This window comes from Urocampus carinirostris, chromosome 8 (assembly GCF_059441175.1).
Source record: "Urocampus carinirostris isolate Australia breed hairy pipefish chromosome 8, RoL_Ucar_1.0, whole genome shotgun sequence".
NCBI lineage: Eukaryota > Metazoa > Chordata > Actinopteri > Syngnathiformes > Syngnathidae > Urocampus > Urocampus carinirostris.
In genome coordinates this window covers 26,781,650-26,802,622 of record NC_142356.1, presented here as the reverse complement: position 1 = coordinate 26,802,622, position 20,973 = coordinate 26,781,650, and the positions used below count along the sequence as shown (strand labels likewise).

The following is a 20,973-nucleotide window of genomic DNA, read 5'->3' as shown; positions in this document are numbered from 1 at the left end:
ACGTCTGGGGAAAAAATAAAACATCTTGTACTCACAAATAGAGGAGATTCCCGAGTGGTTTGATGTCCAAAGACAAAATGGATATGGAGTGTGTTGGTTTGCAAGCTGCACAAGATTGCACAAGCCAAGAAATATGAAGGGTTTAGGGTTTCTTTGTGTTGGTGTTTTGGTTCCTTCAATTTATTTTATTACATGGGGGCCGGCTTCAATGAGAGAATGCACGGTAATTTGTAACTAGATAATTTCAAAGCAACGAGCTACTTTTAGGTGTCAGTAATCTGAAGGAGTTACGCACTAACTTGAGGTAACTAATACCTGTCACTAATTAGGTTTTTTTTTCAGTAATGTGCCCAACACTGCCTATTAGGCTTTGCCCCCAATGTGCTTCCTGGCTTATCAGTTGTTTGTAATGTTCTTTGTTTTGTGATTGGTGGTTCAGGTCTGTTTTGCCAAGAAATGCAGGACATATGCTCACCCGCTAGGAACCCCTGCAAGAATCAGGCTACCTGCATCAGCACACTCACAGGATACAGGTAGCACACGCTAACACAACCTAAACTCCATAACAGGGCGATGGTCGCGGCATGCATATTGGGTGATTTTTAGAAAATTTGATTTCTAACTGAAATTTTGTTCAGTGGGTGAATGAGCATATTTTAACCTCTAATTAAAACCTGGTATGGTAACAGGGTTGGGTAGGGTTACTTTAACTGGATTACTTTCAATTACTTTTGGATTACTCCAATACCAAATATGCTAATAAAAGACAAAATAAACTAAATATGAATAAAATTATGACTCACAACACGTGGTAAGCTTTCTCTCCTGGCTTTGATCTCTGGCAAAACTAACATAAAATGCGACAGAAACAAAATGAAAATAAATCCAAACAGCTTGCCAACATCATTTTTGCCGTTCCATGTATTCCGTTACTCCCCAAGCCTGCACAAAATTTAGTCATTTTATTCATATTTAGTTTCTTTTGTCTTTTATTAGCATATTTGGTATTGGAGTAATCCAAAAGTAATTGAAAGTAATCAAGTTAAAGTAACCCTACCCAACCCTGTATGGTAACAACATAGTAATAACATGTCATTTTAGAAATGCGCATGATATTGGTAGCCTTTCATGCTAATCAGTTACAAAAAGTTTGGCGACCCCTCCTCTAAACGAACTTAGGTCAAAAATATCACAAGTTGGGTAAGACAAAAACGGCCTCTTAGCTGGATCAATTTAATCCAATTTTCTCACTTTTTTGTTACGGAACAACCAGAATCATTTGTTCTTAAAGTTATCCAGTCACTTTTTACCGTGGTCGTTTTCATAACTGTCAACCTTCACGGCTCCATGCCCTTACAAACTGTTGTAATTTCCCTTACAAAATACAAAATAATCTTACACCATATTTTTTTTCAAACGTGTTTATTTATGTAGTTTAACATGTTATATTGTACATGTGTTTCGTTATATCATCTCATCTCATCTCATTAGCCGTACCGCTTATCCTCATTAGGGTCGCGGGGGGGCTGGAGCCCATCCCAGCCATCTTCGGGCAGTGGGCAGGGGACACCCTGAACTGGTTGCCAGCCAATCGCAGGGCACACGGGGACAGACAACTCATTCGCTCATTCACACCTAGGGACAATTTGGACCGGTCAATTCACCTGAAATGCATGTTTTTGGAATGTGGGAGGAAACCGGAGTGCCCGGAGGAAACCCACGCAAGCACGGGGAGAACATACAAACTCCGCACAGAAAGTCTGGAGCTGGATTTGAACCCACGACAGGTTCCCATGACATGAACTGTTCCGCACAAGCGCTAACCACTGCGCCGCCGTGCTGCCCTCGTTATATCATATACTGTATATTATTAATTAACATTTTGTTATGAGATACTGAGTTGCTCGACATAAATGAGGTTTGTTATAAAAAGTTCAAAAATGAAGTAGATAGATAGATAGATAGATAGATAGATACTTTATTCATCCCCTAAGGGAAATTCACATTTCCAGCAGCATCCCTGAGCTGAGAACAATACAATAATAAAGCCAAAAGAATACAATATACAAATACCCAGTGTGACGTGCAAATGCCCACTTTAGCATGTTATATAGAGTAACTAAATAGTGCTACACACTAAGTATCTTGGACGTTCACTGTAGAAGGAAAAAATACATGCAAATATAATTAAGTAGAATAATACATTTTCTTATTCAAATTATTAATTCATTTTCTGCATTAAATTATTGTTGGTAATGTACTGATTAAAGGGAAAACCACAAACCTGTCTTTTTTCATTTTCCCCTTTTATAATTCCTTTTTTTCCTAACTTCTTTATACAACATAATGATTCTAATATAATGCATCAAAGCAAGTGAGCTGTTTGAGAGCCGGCTCTCTTTAATGAGTTGAGCCGAAAAAGCCGGTTCTCTAAAAAGAGACGGACAACTACCACATGAAATCCGATGTTGAATGATGCATGATGGGAAATCCCCAGGCGCAGACGCATTCCCACAGTAGCATCAAAACGCTCGCTTCGTTTGCAACGGAAAACAACGATACCGAGATAGAGGCAACCGCGGCAAACTCTTTTTACTTGATTGATTTGCCGTTTCGTGATAGTCGGTGTATACCGGATGGTACCCATCATTGACAAATTTGCGTTTTTCCGTACAGATTTGCACGTACGTCGTACACGTCTTAAAATGCATAATAAACGTACTTTGTACGGCAAAAACGTACAGGTTGACAGATATGCCTTTTGTACAACAGGACCCAATCTTTATTTCTTTGTCTGTTTTAAATCAAATACGTAACCCAATTTCCGTTTTTTAACAAATTGGCCTATATTTTTGGTCTTTTTTGATGACCAAATTTTGCCATGTTATTTTATGTAAAATACCTAATTTGGGGGGTTTATTTTTTCGCTTATTTTTGTGCAATATGATCCAATTTTTGGGGTCTGTTTTGATAACATGACACATTGTGCAACCCTCTGCACCCACACACCTACAATATGAACTAAGATTGAGAACTTATTTGAACAAAATTTACCAATAATTTTCAAGGTAGCTCAAACCAAATGAACCAACCTCTGTTAAGAATTGGACCGGGTAGGAAATCACATTTTTGGATTGTTCCAAACACACAAAACACTTTTTAGGGGGGGTTGTGTGTGATAAACAACTATGGGATTGAAATGATATAAATTGTGGAATATGTTTATTTTAATAGAAAAATGTTTTTATAATATTGATAATAATGCATTTTTGTATTGTGATTATTCACATAGCATATTGTTGCTGTCATGAGGAAAACACCTATCTCCATTTTTTTTTATTCCTTTTTTTTACACGAATGCATAGATACATTTTATATTATTTTATATTTATAAATTTAAAACTTCTTTAATAAACCATTAAGGGACAATTTACATAACAATCAAACAAAAACCAAATCTTTGAGTTTTTTCACATAACAGCGACAATATCTTTATTGGTGAATTTGGATTTTTCCTGTCATCTTACCTTTAATTTGTGTAAGGTGCGTGTGCATCCCGGGTTGGGTTGGTCCGGACTGCAATTTGGACTACGACGAGTGTGCAGACCACCGCTGTCAAAATGGAGCGCAGTGCGTGGACCGCCTGGATGGATACACTTGCGTGTGCCCCCACGGCTACACGTATGTCCTGCCTATCCGCTGCCAATTTTAGCAGCGTAAACTTGAAAAAAATGTGACCTTGATTCAAATGATTCATTTCTATCATGAGTCATTGGAATTATATATAAACAAACGCTATAGAGTGGCCCCTCTCTATAAGAGATTCATTCGTTACTGAATCAAGCTCCTATCTAAAATGTATTGTATTTTGAACTCATTTTCCCCAAAATAAATAACTGAAAACAATTAATCGGTTCCCAGGCTCCCAAAATTGCTACAAAACACATCATCCTGACCACTAAAAACAAATTCAATGAGTGATTGTACATAAAAATACAGTAAGAAGATAAACAAGATTATATTAATGCAATAAAATGTGAGTTTATTATAAGCACTTAGGAAGGAGAAAGTCACCAGTTACTAACGGAGGTGTATCTGAGGTGGTGAAGGGAGAGAGCACCAGAAACTATGATACAAAAACACTTACTGACGCGACCGACGAACGAGTTAAGTTCCAGACAATTGTTCGTAAGTTGAATTTGTTTGTAAGTTGCTTCAGTGCTATATTTCGTAAGTTTAATGTTCATATAAGTATGTTTAAGGCTTGTATAAGTAACCGGTATTGTTTTATACTAAAAAATAAACATTTCAAAAATAATATGCTCTATAAAAATAAATAAAGTGAGGTTTAACTTATTTTTGGGATGTGCGCTAAAAGAGGTCTTCCTCCGTGGTAAAAAGTGGCCGAAAAAAAGCATTCCGACCATTTTCTCAACCGTATCAATCTTTCTTATTCCACTTTCATTTCAAAAGAAATGGCTCACCTCTTCTTTAATCCTTACACTGACCACATTGAATGGATGCACAAGGTATTAAACAATAAAAACGATACAGTACACGTTGTTATGATTACATACGAACCAGGAAGTAGAAGCCGGATATCTTCTATGGGGTGGATGCTGGGTGACCTCTCACAGCACCACGCGGCGGAAAGAAGCACTACAGTAATGTCCACTACTCGGTAAAATGTGCACACAATGGAAAATCTCACTTACAGTTATGTTCGGGTATTTTTCGACATCCCCAAAAAATGTATGTAGCTACCGTTTTGCGTAAGTCGAATGGTCGTAAGTAGGGGAGCATCTGTACTACCTCACCAAATAGCTCAGAGAAACATTACACTCATGTTTATCCAGGTTTTTCTTTCTTTATTTCAATTAACATCATCCATTTTTGTCTCAGAAAACTACTTTCCATTTACTTTTCTAGCATTCATGGCTAAGGTCACAAAATAGCCACAGAAAGAAGATACAATGTGATAAAAAACACAAGGAACGATCAGAAACGCTTTAGCTAATTGGGACGAGTTAATGTTGTGGCCCTCAAGTGATAGCGTCTGGATATTCTCTTAATTTAGATTTTTTTTTCTTGTATATTTTCACCGGACAGTTTTTTCTTGTAATTAATGTAGCTGGTACATAGAGAGTCCACTGTAATTCAAAAGTCTATAAAAAATACAAAGTTTGAGGTCACTTAAAAATGTTCCTATTTTTTAATGCAATGTCTACATAGGTGTATACCAGCACTCCAGTGTTCACATATTACATTGTGTTTGGTAAGTGCGTTGGAAAGCTAATGAATTATTAGAGAATGCTTTTACAATTATGGTAGCACTGCTAAAACAGTGCTAGTTAGATTAACTTTAAAACTGACAGATGAAAACAGTTTAGCTGGTTGGAGAGGCTGTAAAACTGACCTATCTTTATGCTAGTCGGCTATCTGGAGCATCCCATTTGTAGGTGTGATTCAATTTACAGAATGACCAGGAAAAGAAAACTTTCGCGTGAAACTTGATAGAAATGTAGGCGGTTTCATGTGAAAAATTGCCAGGAAACTGAAGATCTCCTGCTATGGTGTGTACTGCTCCATTCAGAGAACATCACAAACAGACTTAACCAGCAAGGAATTGGCAGGATGACAAATACTACATTAAAGTTTCTATTCTAATAAATGGACACCTGTTTAGATCCTCACCTAGCAGTTTGGGTAAATTGTACCTGTAAAACACCAGTTTCGAGATCTACAGTGAAAAAGTGACTCTAAAATGCTAGCCTTTGAGGCAAAGTGGCAAGGATAAAGCCATATCTGAGACCGAACGGAAAAAGGAAGAGATTCATATGGGCAAAATAACACAGACATTGAACAACTTATTTGAAAAATCAAAGTGTGACTTTTTCATAGAAAACACACAATTCTCTGGGTGACCCCAAACTTTTGAAAAGTAGTGTATGTTGCATATGCAAGGAAAACTGAGACTCCTTTTGTACTATTATCCCAAAATTGTTTTTGGGCAGGGGCGACTTCTGCGAGGTGTCTCCATCCCCGGCATCGCCCTGCCAAGTAGCCCGTTGCCAGAACGGCGCCCCCTGCGTGGAGAAGGCGGGTGCAGCGCTGTGCCAGTGCCCGGCTGGCTTTGAGGGTCCCGCCTGTGAGAGATTAGTGGGCGTCAACTTTGTTAACGGAGACTCTTACGTCCAACTGCATGACATCAAGAACCTCCCGCAAGCCAACATCACCCTGCAGGTCAGCCAACTCCTTTATGAGAAACAGTTTGACATTTTAGACTATTAAAAGTAAAAGTACTACGGGAACATATTTGTGAAAATCAAGTCCTTAATTATTGGCTGATATTTATAACAAAGAAGTCATTATTCTTCACTGAATGTCAAGCTTTGCCAATGACATCATAACAGTTAAAATGTGATTCTAAGAGAATTGAAGATGCAATGCAAAAGGGTCACTTTTTTACTCAACCCTGCCACCCCAGGCCTAAAGAGTAACTGCAGCCTCTGTGTCAAGTTTAAGCATGTTGTCACAAGGCCCTTTCCCTTCTTAAGAACCCTTATTTAACCAATATATTTTATTTTCATTGGAATAAATTTAAATAATAAGCACTGTCACAGTTGAAAAGACCAGAGATCTTTGTACTCATCTGTGAAGAATCCATGATTTTTTTGTGTTGATTTTCTTTAAGAGAAAACTAAAATATCACAAATATTACCAGGACATTCCCCCAATGACACAATAGCATTTGAAAAATAGAGCAAAATTGTACTACATGTACTTATAAAAATTTATCTCTAGTGTTTAAAACATCATTTAAAAAAATCTTGAAAATATGCCCTGATGTTAGACTTAGAGCAGGGGTGTTAAATTTGGCGGCCTGCGGGCTGGATCAGGCCCGTTAAGGGATTGAATCCGGCCCCCGAGACAACGCTCAGAGAAGCGCAAGAGAAAAACGAGCTGCAGGTTGAAATATGTCCACTTGATGTTGCCAAAGCCAGGTGCCTCTCACAAACACTGTACTTGTATTTCTCTCTCTCTCTCTCTCTCTCTCTCTCTCTCTTTCTTTCTCTCTCTTGCTTTTCTTTCTCGCTCGCTCTCTCTCTTGCTCTGCCTCCCTCTCTCTCTTGCTCTCCCTCTCTCTCTCTGTTGCTCTCGCTTTCTCTCTCTCTCTCTCTTGGTTTTCTCTCTCTCTCTCTCTTGCTTTTTTCTTGCTCTCCCTCTCACTTTCTCTCTCTCACTCTCTCTCTCTCGTACTCTCGCTTTTCTCTCTCTCTCTCTCTCTCTCTCTCTTTCACGCTCTTGCTTTTCTCTCAATCTCACTCTTGCTTTTTGGTCTCTCTCTCTCCCTCTCGCTCTTGCTTTTTGCTCACTCTCTCTCTCTCTCTGTCTCTCTCTCTCTCTCTCTCTCTCTCTCTCTCTCGCTTTTCTCTCTCTCTCACCCTTGCTTTTTGCTCTCTCTCTCCCTCTCTCTCTCTCTCTCTCCCTCTCGCATCTCTCTCTTTCTCTCTCTCTCTCTTGCATTTTGCTCTCTCTCTCGCTTTCTTTCCGTCTTGCTTTCCTCTTCCTCTCTCTTTCTCTGTCTATCTCTCACCATCCATTTCTCTCTTTCTATTTCTCTCTCTCTCACTCCCTCTCTCTCTTTTTCTCTCTCTCTCTCTCTCTCTCTCTCTCTCTCTCTCTCGCTTCCCCCTTCTCTCTTTCTCTCTAATCGACTAGCCCAGCCCCCGAGAGAATGTTTGTTCTATCGTGTAAAATGCGTTTGACACCCCTGACTCAGACGATTGAGCAAGAATGCTCTATGCCCAATTTCTAAAAAATGCAATTGTTATATAAAGACAGACGTTGATAATTCCTCATGAACAGATGTGAAAATTGTCAAGTTAAAGGCACATTGTTGTAGAAGAAAATTGAGTTGAAGAGTAAGCAAAATTACATGAACTGTCATATAAACGTGCATTTTTTTCAAGATTTTTGTATTCATTTGACATAACATGAGCCTCACGTAGAACGTGATGAAGTAAATGGCAGCAGCCTTGCTGCTATGGGTACCCATCCCCCCCAAAAAATCCTTGTAAAATGCTGGACAAAAAAATGAAAAGAAATCGTGTGGTTCTGTCTCTTAGAGTCTCTTATTCTCTTGACAGTTTGTTATCTTCCAAAGTACTTTGTTGTACTTGTTCTTGGTTGCAGTATTCAATACAGCGACATCTAGTGATCAAATATTACAAAGTTTCCCTTTATACAATGAATTTGAATACTTACAAAAAAAATCTGCAAAAAAAAGCCAACGTTGGGAGTAAATGTTTCAGGTATCTACAGGAGACGAAAACGGAATTCTACTGTTTAATGGAGATAAGGACCCGATTGCTGTGGAGCTTCATCAAGGTCACGTCAGGGTCACCTACGACCCCGGCAGCCAGCCCGCTACCGCCATCTACAGGTAAGAGCCCGCCTTGAACTAAACCCCCAACGTTAGCGTCTTCCATCCAATGTGCAACAAATCCTTTTAACGTTCATGGGAAAACTTGGCTAAAATACTTCATGTTATCATCCATCTTTTACTGTAAATTTTGGAATACAAGCTGATAGATTTTTGCTACATTTTAAACACTGCGGCTTTAAAAGCAGTGCGGCTTTTTTTCTTCGTGCCGGGACTGAGATAAACGGAAGCTGGTTTGTTCTTTAAAGGCAAAACACCACAGTGACGTCTGTAAAAAATAGTCGATGTTTTTCCCAACATTATTTATAATATACCTAACAGGAGAAACATGGGTTTAATAGTACTTTATCGAATATATACAACATACGATATGTCAACTTTTTCACCCACAAATCAAGTTCTCGAATTATACAACCGAATTGAAAAGTATCCATCAAAAACACTACTGTTTTTTTTCCGTATCATCAACTTCAATGTCAGGTTGCTGGAGTTTCCTCTAACCCTCTAAAAACAATAGCATTGAATGCATTTTTGTGTGGTACCGCAGCAACAACCCATGAAAACAGCACAAAAAATACATCTTGGTTGCAATCTGGCAGTATTCTCCACAGTATGGTAGCCCTGGCGTCGTCTAGAAATATAGGGCTTTTATGCGATGCAGCCCTCATTCGGGTTTCCTTATCACACTGAAGTAAACATTCGCTCCTCTTTGTCCATCTTGAATGGTTGCATCAGCGGTCGGAAACATTTTTCTCTCAAAGAGCCATAAAAGCAAAAAAAAAAAAAAAAAAAAAAAAAAAAAAAACGCTCCCTAGACAGAAGCTGATTCTTCAACAAATCTAATTTCACTGTGTGACATTTAATGATTTAATCAACTGTATTAAATAATAATATTGCTGGTGCCTCTTTCCCACATCAATAATATACCACTTAAAATGTGTCTTTCCCCCTTAGTTACTTTATAGTTTTGAAGCTCATTTTGCCCTAAATAATGCTTTCAAATACAAGGTGCAAGCAAAGTACTTTTGTAAAGATGTCACAAAATAGTGCAAACAAGAAGGATATTGTCCTATTTACCTTCTGCGCAGAGTGCACTGAGCGAGAGAACAAAGAGAGTGTCTTGCGCTGTATGCAGTGATCTGCTCACCTCTACCGCTCACCCAGTCAATTTGGTCTAAATGTTTTTCTGGCGTTTTCAGCTGTTTACAGTTAGTTTGAGGGGTTTTCGTCATAACGTATCTCAACAGTGAACATACATAGTTTAATGAGCTTCCATTTAAATAATTTCTTAGTGACCCCTGCTAAAACAGGATATGTTGCTGTGACACCCTGACTTTAACCTGTAGCTAAAATGTGCCCTATATATAATGGACTAAACCAACATGTCACAAACCAGGACAGGAAACAGGAATGGAGAACCCAATTGCGTAACGTACTCACAGTTTATTAGGGAGAGGAGGAATGCGCGCACACTCGATCCGGGGATCGATGGTCGCGGAAGTGGATTGAAATCGGAAAAAAAGAGTTGTCAAAATCAAACAGATCAGGCCAAAAATAAAACAGGATCAAACACAGGCAAATTTACAGAACTAGGCATTTCACACAGAGTTTAACAGGAGTCTTGCGGACGCTCTGACAACTAACGTCTCAAAGGACCGCGTTTAAGTACTCCCAAGGAGCAATCTGTCAACGCGTTTAAGCCAATGGGCGGGGCCAATTGGACTCCGTGGCAACCTTGACAGAACCTGGCGCCACACGGCTGGGACCAATTGGGCACCATGGCAACTGTGACACAACACCTCTTTTGCTCCCTCAACTTTGGAATACCACACAGAAATGTCCTGTGGTCAAACATTTTTCTCTTAGCCATATGTACTCATGAAAATAACCACACATGGCTCGAAAGCTATAGGTTCCCGACCCCTGGGTGACAAGATCCGAAAACATGTGACGTAAACAACTCGGATCACAACTGGAATACAATAGAATACGATAGCTGGCGGGGAAAAAGGCGTAGTACAAAGACAAAATAGGACTTTTATTCTTAAATTTTAGCATGCAGCTTTAAATCAGGTGCGCTCTGTAATATGGACTTTACAGTAAATTAGCGTCGTGTTGCCAACCTGTGGGAGACAATGGAAAAAATACACAAAATGTATTTATAACTGAACAATAAAGAGTCTGCACTGTCCACCATGAAAGCGTTTGTGTTAGGTATTTTTGTGTTTAATAAAAAAGAAAAATCACAAGCACCCTCCACTAACCGCCTCACTTGACAACCGACGTTGTGGAGGGTGACCACTCAAGTGCTCATGGAGCCGAAGGACCGGTCAGAACCCCGTGAATCTGATGGCGCTCATGGTGTGGGAAAACGCTCCCTAATGCATTCTGAGTGGCTGACGCTCCGTTGCTAACGAGGGGCTTCCCCGTTAAGAGGACCCTCCAATCCATGTCAAGTGATTCCCTTTTTGGGGTCTTCACATGCGCACTCACGTGTACCGTCAAACATAATTTGCATAATTTTAAGCTAGAAAACGTTCTTATTAATAATAATAATAATAATTTCCTTTGTATTGTCATTCTTTGTAACAATGTACACAGAACGAAATGTCGATACACCTGACCCGTTGTAGCGAGCCGTTGCAGCCGCAGCCAACAGAGGGCGCCGCCATTTTACCAATGTTATAAGTCTTAGGTATGACTCGGCCGAGGCGCGAACCAGCGACCTCCCAGTCTCAAAGCGGGCGCTCTACCATCTAGGCTACTGAGCTGGTTCCTGTCCCCTTTAAAATCGTGTCTTTGATGTTTAACCTATGCAAGTCAAGTCATTTGTATAGCCCTAAATCACAAAGAGACTCAAAGGGCTTCACAGATTATTACACTATATTACACAGACTATTTTTCAGAATATTATTATACATTCCCCTGCTCTGGAGCCGACAAGAAGAGTAGGTTATTCATATGCTATAGAGTAGAAGTGCGTTTTAAGCTTAGATTTAAACATTTCCACTGAGGTTGCAGATCGGATCTCAGGGGGAAGAGCATTCCACAGCACCGGTGCCCGGATGGAGAACGCTCTCGAACCAGCAGAACACTTCTTTGCTCTTGGGATCACCAGAAGACCGGCACTCTCAGATCGTAGGCTTCGGACCGGGACATAGGGGGAAATCAGATCTGAAAGATAAGAGGGAGCAAGTCCATGTATGATTTTGTATAATACTAAGAGAACCTTGAAATCACATCTAAGGCTAACTGGGAGCCAATGCAGGTTAGCCAAAATCGGTGTGATGTGATCGGACTTTTTTGTCCTAGTTAAAAGCCTCGCTGCGGCATTTTGTACCAGCTGAAGAGACTTAATTCTAGACTTCTGGAGACCAGAGAGTAGTGCATTACAGTAATCGAGACGGGAGGTAACAAACGCATGAATTATAATTTCTGCATCCGACTGAGACAGTATAGAACGAATTTTAGCAACGTTACGAAGATGGAAGAAAGCGGTTCTAGTAATTTTCTTTACATGCGTTTTAAAGGATAGATCAGGGTCAAATATGACACCTACATTTTTAACTGAGTCACTCTGTGTGATGTGACATTTGTCAATGTTCACAGCAGTTTTTGAGATTAAGTCGCGGCATTTAGATGGACCAATGACTAACATTTCGGTCTTTTCAGAGTTAAGACGCAAGAAATTGAGTGACATCCACTCTTTTATCTCAATGAGGCAGGCCTCCATGCAGGTTTATTGAACTGTCTAAATCAGTTTTCAAGCAGCGTGTAGTGAGACCTTGTTTAGTGTGTTCAGGAAATTACCCGGATTTTTCTTTGTAAACAAGAATATAATTTTCATGTTTGCTTTCTTCTAGTGATGAGCCTAATAACTGTGGTATTAATCCATGTCAGTAGGTGGCAGCAGATTATTGTTTTTTTTTTTTTTCACCAGAGAACAGATTTCTAATCTGCGCATTCAATGTAAGAAGTTTCAACAAAACCAAAGACACCTTTATCTTGTTTTTTGTTGATTTCAAGAAGGCGTTTGACAGTCTGGCAAGCCGCTCTATGGGTCACCATGAGGAAGTACAACATGGGCTAAAAACTAGTTCAGACCATTGAACAACCGTATGCCAATGCCAACAGTGCATACTTGTCAATGATACCATTGGTGCGTAGTTTCGAACCACAGTCAGTGTGAGACAAGGCTGCATTCTCTCTCCAACTTTATTCAACATCTTCCTGTGTCATGATTACCGATATGAATCACCTGTGCCCGCTCATTTGACGCCAACCGCTGCGGATTCTGATTGGCTCCCTGTCCCTATTTTAACCCAGTCCTGTCAATCCCCTGTTGACAGTCCGTCTGCGAACCTCTGTTGATACAAGGTAAGCTTTTTTGACCCTGATTCCCGCCTGTCACGTTTTTGCTCCCGCTTTTCCACCTGTCCGTTCCTGATTTCCCCGTTTGTCTCCGGCTACGACCCGTTTTTGATCCCGACCACATCTGCTCTCCCGTGCCGGCTATCGACCGGTTTTTCCGTCCCTGACACTGCCATCTCCCGCTACGGAAGAGCCACTTCCGTATTCGGATCACGATCCGATTGCGAGAGCGACTTGCTTCCTGCGTCTAGCGAGCACCGGATCGCGGGCGCTGCCCTTCCTCTCTATCTCAATAAACTTGTGAGAAACGTTACGCAATTGGGTCTACCCTTTGTTCTGGACGTGACATCCTGGAGAGGATCATGTCCAAAGCTCTGGGGCAAAATAAAGGTTGAGTCAGTATTGGGGGAGAAAACATCACTATCCTCCATTTTGCTGATAATATTGCCGGATAGGCAGGAGACAAACAGGAACTCAGAAATCTGGTCAATCACCTGGACAAGGCATCAAGCCAATATGGGATGGAAATCAGCAGAGAAAATATAAAAGTATTGACCAACAGCCCCCAAGGTGTCACCACAAACATGACCATCAACCACAGAAAGTTACAACTTGCCACAAAATTTAAATATCTTGGGGCTGTCATATTACTGTAGAAAAGGGGTCAGAACCCGAAATTGTCCTTGTCCTCGTGTAGGTTTTAGATCAGGGTGTAATAATACTCTGTAGTTTGCAATAGTCCGTGGTCTGCGCAGCCCTTTGAGACTCCTTGTGATTAAGGGCTATACAAATAAACAGGACTTGACTTGACTTGACTTAATTTCGGCAAAATTATAATTTCAGCTTTTAAAAAAAAAGTATGAAACTGGTGCCGGGAATTCATTTATAAAAATTTTCAGCGGATGGTCTGCCTCAATTTCTTTCAATGAAAATACGTGTGCTTCGTTTCAAAGAGGTTGAAAAACACCAGTCTAAATTGCCTTTGATTTTGGTGATCACTAAGGTTTTTACTGTTTTGAATCCTTACAATAGACTCGATTGTAATGCTCACAGCAGAAGAACTGCTACGAAAACCTTGTTTTGTTGTTTTTTTGTCTTGGATGTTTATGAAGATGAGCAGCCTTGAATTGTCTTGGATGTTTTTTGCTCCATTTTCCTGCAGCTTGGAGACAGTGAACGATGGCCAGTTCCACACGGTGGAGCTGCTAACTTTTGAGCAGACGCTCAACTTGACAGTGGACGGGGGGCAAGCCGCCATCTTGGACGGACGAGGGCGCCGGCAGGCTGCCAGGACCGATGCGCCGCTCTACGTGGGAGGTTGAAACATTCAAAATCATTACTTTATTTTAACATTTCTTTTATTTTAAGTATTGTGTGCATCTGTGCATTTGGGCTTCCGGGTGGTTAGGTGGCAAAAAATAGCACATTTTGTTATTTATTGTAAATTGGATGTTTTTAAACATCACTTGAAGAATTATGTTGCCTAAAAAGTGCTTTACAAATGAATATTGGTGATTTAACAATTGAATACATTCTATCTATTCCAAAAAGGTTGGTTTTGGTGGTGCCTATAGAGAGAACAGGACAACATCTTAATGTTAATTTTGTTGAAAATCTAAATTGTCAAACAAATAGAACAATACCTTTCTGAAAAAATGTTTATTGATTATTCAAAATAGGTATTGTCATTAAAAGGTCTTTGATGTTTCTGAAAAGTTATTATAGACGTCTTTGAACGCACAAAACACACAATATGGTCATTAAAAAACATATATAGTTTCTAATGTTATGGAAAACTTGTGTTCATTTGGTTAAAGAAACAGTGTGTATTATTTAGAAATTCCTAGTGGTTAGAAAAACATAATTCATTAAAAAACAATATTGATTTAAATAATGAGCAAAAATACATGAACTCATCTCCAAACATGCATTTTTTAATATATGGGTAGGTCAAAAAATGAGCCTCAGGTAGAAGGAGCTGGCATCATTGTCGGCCATCTTTATGCTACCAGTCACCATAAAAACCCCAAACTTTGCGAAAGGCTGGCCATAAAAATGAGAATAATCGTTTTTATTTATTTTAATAAGGGAGCTGACATCACTTTTCACCATCTTGTTGCTACCGGTATCCCCAAAAAACAAAAACCTTGTGAAAGACAAATAATGATGTGGTTCTCTGTAGTTTGTATTCTCCCTCGTGTTTTTAGCACTTGTTTTCAGTTGCACTACACCAGGGGTCTCCAACATGGTGAGGACAGATGAGGTGCCCTTAAATAGCTCACCACTGCTGGGTCATTGTGATTTTCTAGAAAAAATATTATTAGTAGTGGTTGACTAAGACTATTTAACCCTACTTCCAATAATTAACCTAGTAATAACATAGTAATAACATGATAGGTTATTTGAGAAATGCATATCAAACTGGGTGCCCTTTAATTAGCAGCAAAAAAAGTAGCTCTCAGCTTGAAAAAAGCTTGAGATCCCTGCACTTGCAGTCCGTTTTAATAAGATAGAAGTTAAAGTTATGTTGTTTTTTTGCTTGTCAATACTAACTTTATGCTCTTAAGTCATGCTAATCTTCAAGTGTGAAGCTCACCTAGAGAGAGCTAAGATGATTGTCTGCCATCTTGCTGCTGCGGGTACCTTAATAAAAACCAAACTTCATGAATTGTTGGGTTAAAAAGGAGAAAAATATTGTGCAATTTTGTCACTTTAAGCCTCCATAATTTGTCATCTTCATTTTGCATTTTAGCACTTGTTTATGGTTGTGCTACACAATACAGCAATATCCAGTGGTCAAATAATACACAATAATACAAAAATATGTTTTTTAGTGCGCATAGTTCATTCAGTGAAACCAATAGTAAAAGTATTTTATGTATCTTCATAAAAAATCTGGACACATTGGGAACAAGAGCGTAGGTTTTTGACATAGGGTGGGTCATAGGGCATTTTTTCAAGGTGATCACAAAATATTGGCGGGTACAAATTCACGTTTGCTCGCTATTAGTGGGGACATGTGCCCTCAGGGCGGCACGGCAGCTGAGTAGTAAGCGTGTCCGCGGCACAGTTTTGATATCATGGGTTCGAATCCAGCTACCAGCCTTCCTGTGCGGAGTTTGCATGTTCTCGCCGTGCTTGCGCGGGTTTCTTCTGGGCGCTCGATTTCCTCCAACATTCCAAAAACAAGCATGCCAGGTTGAATGGCAGACCCAAATCGTCCCTAGTTTTGAATGAGCAAGTGAGTTGTCTGTCCCTGTGTGCCCTGTGACTGGGTGGCAACCAGTTCAGGTTGTCCCCTGAAGTTAGCTGGATGGGCTCCAGCACCCTCACAACCCTACTGAGAATAAGAAGTGAAGATAATGGATGGATGAACGTCCCATCTGTCCATGCCAAAACAGGCCCTTGTATTGGCCCTCCAGGTCCTCTAATCTATTGTTGGTCTCCACTTTGTCCCTCTTATTTTCAGGCCTTCCTGAAGAGGCAGTGCCCACCTCACTATCTCTGTCTTCTCACGCCATCAACACATCAGGCTTCCACGGCTGCATCCGCAACCTTTACATCAACCACGAGCTTCAAGACTTCACGCGCGGGCACATGCAGGCGGGCGTGCTGCCAGGCTGCCGCGCCTGCCGCCAGCTCCTCTGCGTGCATGGACTCTGCCAGCCAAGAGTGGACATACAGGTACCACACGTTCGCTTGAGAACAAGGGGTGGGTGAATCGAACTAAATATCAATATTATTGATACAAAGCAAGTAATTGGATCAGATGGATACCATTTACCTGGATCAATACTTTGCTCCTTCACCAATTTCCTCAAAACGACACTTCTCCATGTAGGATAGCGCAGCCCTTCTCTTTCTCCCCCAGCACCCTCACCAGCTCCCTGCGTTTATGCCTGAGGGTGTGAATGACAGGCACACTTTTAGCACTCCTCATACCTGGCCAGCTAATGCATCCTGCCTTTTTTAAATAACAAAAATAATTAATTGTCCTGGTAACTAGTTACCTTTACTATCGAGTAATTCAGTTACTATCTCATGAAATAGTGAGTAACTTTAACTACTTACTTTTTTAAAGTAGTTTGTCCAACACTGGTCTTCTGAGAGTAAATAGGTGGGTGATGTGTTTGTAAGGTTTATTATCACCTAAAAAGGGGAATTGCAATCATCAGTAAGGAGAGCAACTGGATGAGGATGACAGGTTCGGTAAAGTGTCCTACTACTGTGGCAACACCACAAAAATTACATGAACGCATGAAAAAACTCACCCTGTAGAAAGCAGTGAGCTTCAAACAAAATGTAAAGGTTTTACTGTTCATGAACAAAACCCTGTAGATTTGTTGTCACTATGACAACTTAGCCAATAAGAGACAAATGACACTTTATTTGCACTACTGACTTCAAAATACTGTCCAATGGAGGGTATTTTAATTCTCTAGAGGACATTTTTATACCGTATTCGTACTTTTGTTACAATACTGCTTTTTTATTTGACTCACGGCTTTTGTCCTGAAACAGTTAAAACAGTTCTCTTTATTGTTATACTTTTAAAGTTTCCAGTCTAGTTGTTTGATTTTATTTGCTTTCTAAGGGGCCGCAGTGTGTGTGCCAGTCCGGTTGGGCAGGGCCTCAGTGTGACCAGCCAATTGCAGAAGAGCTTGAGGGAGGTGACGCGGTCAACGACACAGAAGCATTAGGTTTGTGCGTTGTGTATTTTGGTTGTGACTTCTTAAAGGGTCTTTGATATTTCTAAAAAATGTTTATGCCAAAAACTGAAATGAATATGTTTGTTCCCTTCAAGATGCATTTTTTAAAAGTGTTTCCGAAACGTGTATGTTCCTTAATCAAAAGCATTGCTATCATACCCACACCCAGGGCCGGCATGTTTGGGTGCTCCTGTACGTGACTACCACCGGGTCCAGCGGGGGGCGATCTCCTGCAGGAGCACCAAAACCTTCTCTTGGGTGGAGTGCCAGGGCCACTGCCAGCCGCAAGGGGGTTTGGACTCTGGCCCGATCTCTCCTGCCTGTTGTGCCCCCTTAAGGCTGCGCCGACGCCGGATCAGCTTCATATGTGACGACGGGACGTCTTTGACGCAAGACGTGGAGAAGCCGCTTGAGTGCGGCTGCAAAATGTGTGTGTAGTACAGGCACATAAGCTTGAAAATACATCTTTGATGTCACCAAAAAGGCGTTTTGTCTTTAATATGCTCAAAGTATATCCCAAAAAAATGATGAATCTGTAAAAATGTCCAAAATGTCTTTGATGTTTCACAAAACTGCGTTCATTGAAGACAAGTTGTCATTGTGTTTTTTTGCCAAATACACTATTTTGCAATTTATTTTAAAACTCTGATATTAACCCTTTGGTTATCAAAGACCCTACACGGTCTGTTGGTTTTAAAACTTGTACAATTGAGTATCATAGACATACTTGATCTGTTTGTTGGGATTAATGCTTTGTGAGTCGGTGCTAAGTTTTGCCATATTCAAGGAAACATCCATTGAGGACTTGTTTTTGTTTTAGAAAATATCAACATTGGTATTTGATGTTAACCCCCCTCCAAGGAAAAGAAAAACACAAATAGATTATGTTAACTCTAAAAAGTAATCTTAAATGTCAGAAACACTTGCAAAAATGCATTTTGTAGACTTGATGAGTTTATAGTTTATTTCAACCATCCATTTATTATCTGCTCCGCTTATCCTCACTAGGGTGGCGGGGGTGCTGGAGCAAATCCCAGCTATCTTCAGGCAGTGGGCAGGGGACACCCTGAACCAGATACCAGCTAGTCGCAGCGTACACAGAGACATACAACTCACTCGATTATTCACTCCTAGCCAATTTGCAGGTACCAATCACCCATGTATTTTTAGAATGTGAGAGGAAACCCACACAGGCAATGGGAGAACATGTAAACTCCTTACAGGAAGGATGAAGGTGGATTTAGACCCATGACCTCAGAACTGGGCCGCAGACACGCTAACCACTCAGTCGCTGTACCGCCCTATAGTTTAGTTGACACTCAAAATAAGCAAAGAAGACTAATGAATTTTGAACATGCAAGGATAACAGAAAAGGTCTGTACCAAAACCCTCAAGATGCAATACCTCCAATCTGTTCTAAAAGTCCTCTCCTGAGCCCGTTCTTTTCATTATTTTTCATAAGTTACAAAAAGCAAATCTTCTCTAAAGGGTGTGGGATTCAAAGAACAGCAACATTTTTGGCCAATAGTTATTAGTATGTAAACAGTGCATAAAAGTCGAAATAAAGAACAACCCCAGCATCAAATGCAAATCTCCTTTGCAGGTCGCCAGTACTAGAAATCAAGTCAAGTCCCATTTATTTGTACAGTCATTACTCACAAAATGTCTCAAAAGACTGCACAGGTTACAGTTACACCACCCCATGATCTTTATCCAACCTGCTGGCAAGGAAAAACTCAAAAACCTCAGCATGAGGAAAATAAGAAACCTTGAGAAGGGACCTCACAATAGAACAGCATTCTTTATGGTAAGCAAGCAGAATAAACTTATAAGGACCAAACCTGAAGAAAAAATCAATTATAAGTTCCCTTTCCGTGATATGTATTTCTCAAGATGAGGGCAACCAAATCAATTTAACACACATAGACACACCATAATCTATGTTCAAATTTGGTTTGAACAAATTTATTGACACTAAAAACAGAAAACAATCATGACAATCTCAACAGCAATCAAGCACATTCACAATATTATATTCCAATATTACGTTTTTAACAGCAAACACAAAGTGAGGTTTGAACAAACCTTCTCGAAAATCAAACATATTCACAATTTCATTATATAACATCTTTGTTAGTGTCAATAGATCCGTCCAGGCCAAAGTCGATTGTCCTCGGTCTGAACAAATCCACCGACACCAACAGCAGCAAAACACAGCCATCAAGCGTATTCACAATTTTTTTATATCTGACAATATGACGTGACGATATGACGTTTTAACATTTTTTCCTGACATTTTCAACATCAATTAAACAATTTCAGAGTTATTTTCTTTTAACAGTAGTTAACCAGCGTGTAAAAGGCAAAATGAGTCTTTGATGTTGGGACCGAGTTTAAGTCCTCCTCTGCATTGCAATCAGAAGATCACATGTTCAAGAAAGATGTCATTTATGCCAACGTTACGCCAGTTTTAACTTTTTGTATTATTCTGATTTTGGCTTTTGCATAACCCAATGTAGCTTTTTGTTGACTAAATGAACCTATAACAAGCTAACAAATTGTAAAATAATATAAGACGTGCTCATAGTATTTTTGTATACGTTGACTGTATTCTAGTTTTCTTTATTAATTTATTGGAATAAAGGGAATTGCTTCTGTATGGTTGGTCTTTAATTTATCATCGTTTTGAGGTTGTCTTTGACATTAACTGAAAATTGTGTGCATTGAAAGACAAGAGATTTTTTAAACATAAAAAATGTACCTGCAAATTCTCATGTGCCTCGACGATTCGGTATTTTCTATTAAAAACGTACTCTATGTTAGGCAAATTTTCGTCTCTTGGATAAACGGTCAGATAAATGCTGTAAATTGTCTTTGATAATTAGGCAGAAAATAATTGGGCTGCAAGTCGTCTTGTTTATTTGTATAGCCCCTTATGACAAGGAGTCTCAAAGGGCTGCACAGACCACAGATTATTGCAAACCATAGACTTTTATTACACCATCCCCCGATCTAAAACCTACATGAGGGCAAGGAAAAACTCAAAATATGAGGAAAATGGAGAAACTTTAGGAAGGGGTCGCACATGAGGCAATCCCCCTTCCAGGATGACCAGGCTGCAATGGATGTTGTAATAACAATAATAAACACAGATATCATCAACAGGAAATATCGGTAATTCATAAACTGTAGAATATAAGTGTGTTTTAAGCCAAGATTTTAACAGTTCCACTGAGGTTGCAGATCAAATCTCAGGGGGCAGTGCTTTCCACAACATCGGGGCCAGAATGGAGAACACTCTTGAACCTACGGTTCTCTTCTCTGCTCTTGGGATCACTGCAGTAGAGATCTTGCAATTTCTCTTTTTAAATAAAAGCAAAATATACATAGAACTTGCTTGTACATCAGACACTGTGGTCAGCAGCACAGGATCGCCGCAGGGGACCG

General features: G+C 39.9%; 1 protein-coding gene across 1 annotated transcript in view; it reads left to right on the top strand.

The window, feature by feature from the left end:
* LOC148361471 (slit homolog 1 protein-like) overlaps positions 1–20,163 on the top strand; it is a 63,658-nt gene extending 43,495 nt beyond the window's left edge. The window contains exons 30-37 of the mRNA XM_088342159.1: positions 440–533; positions 3,544–3,681; positions 6,015–6,243; positions 8,316–8,446; positions 13,980–14,134; positions 16,287–16,501; positions 17,412–17,517; positions 17,696–20,163. Of these exons, the coding sequence (XP_088198285.1) occupies positions 440–533; positions 3,544–3,681; positions 6,015–6,243; positions 8,316–8,446; positions 13,980–14,134; positions 16,287–16,501; positions 17,412–17,517; positions 17,696–17,964 (1,337 nt within the window). The 3' untranslated portion in view covers positions 17,965–20,163. The remainder of the gene's footprint in view (positions 1–439; positions 534–3,543; positions 3,682–6,014; positions 6,244–8,315; positions 8,447–13,979; positions 14,135–16,286; positions 16,502–17,411; positions 17,518–17,695) is intronic.
* Positions 20,164–20,973: the final 810 nt, after the last annotated feature.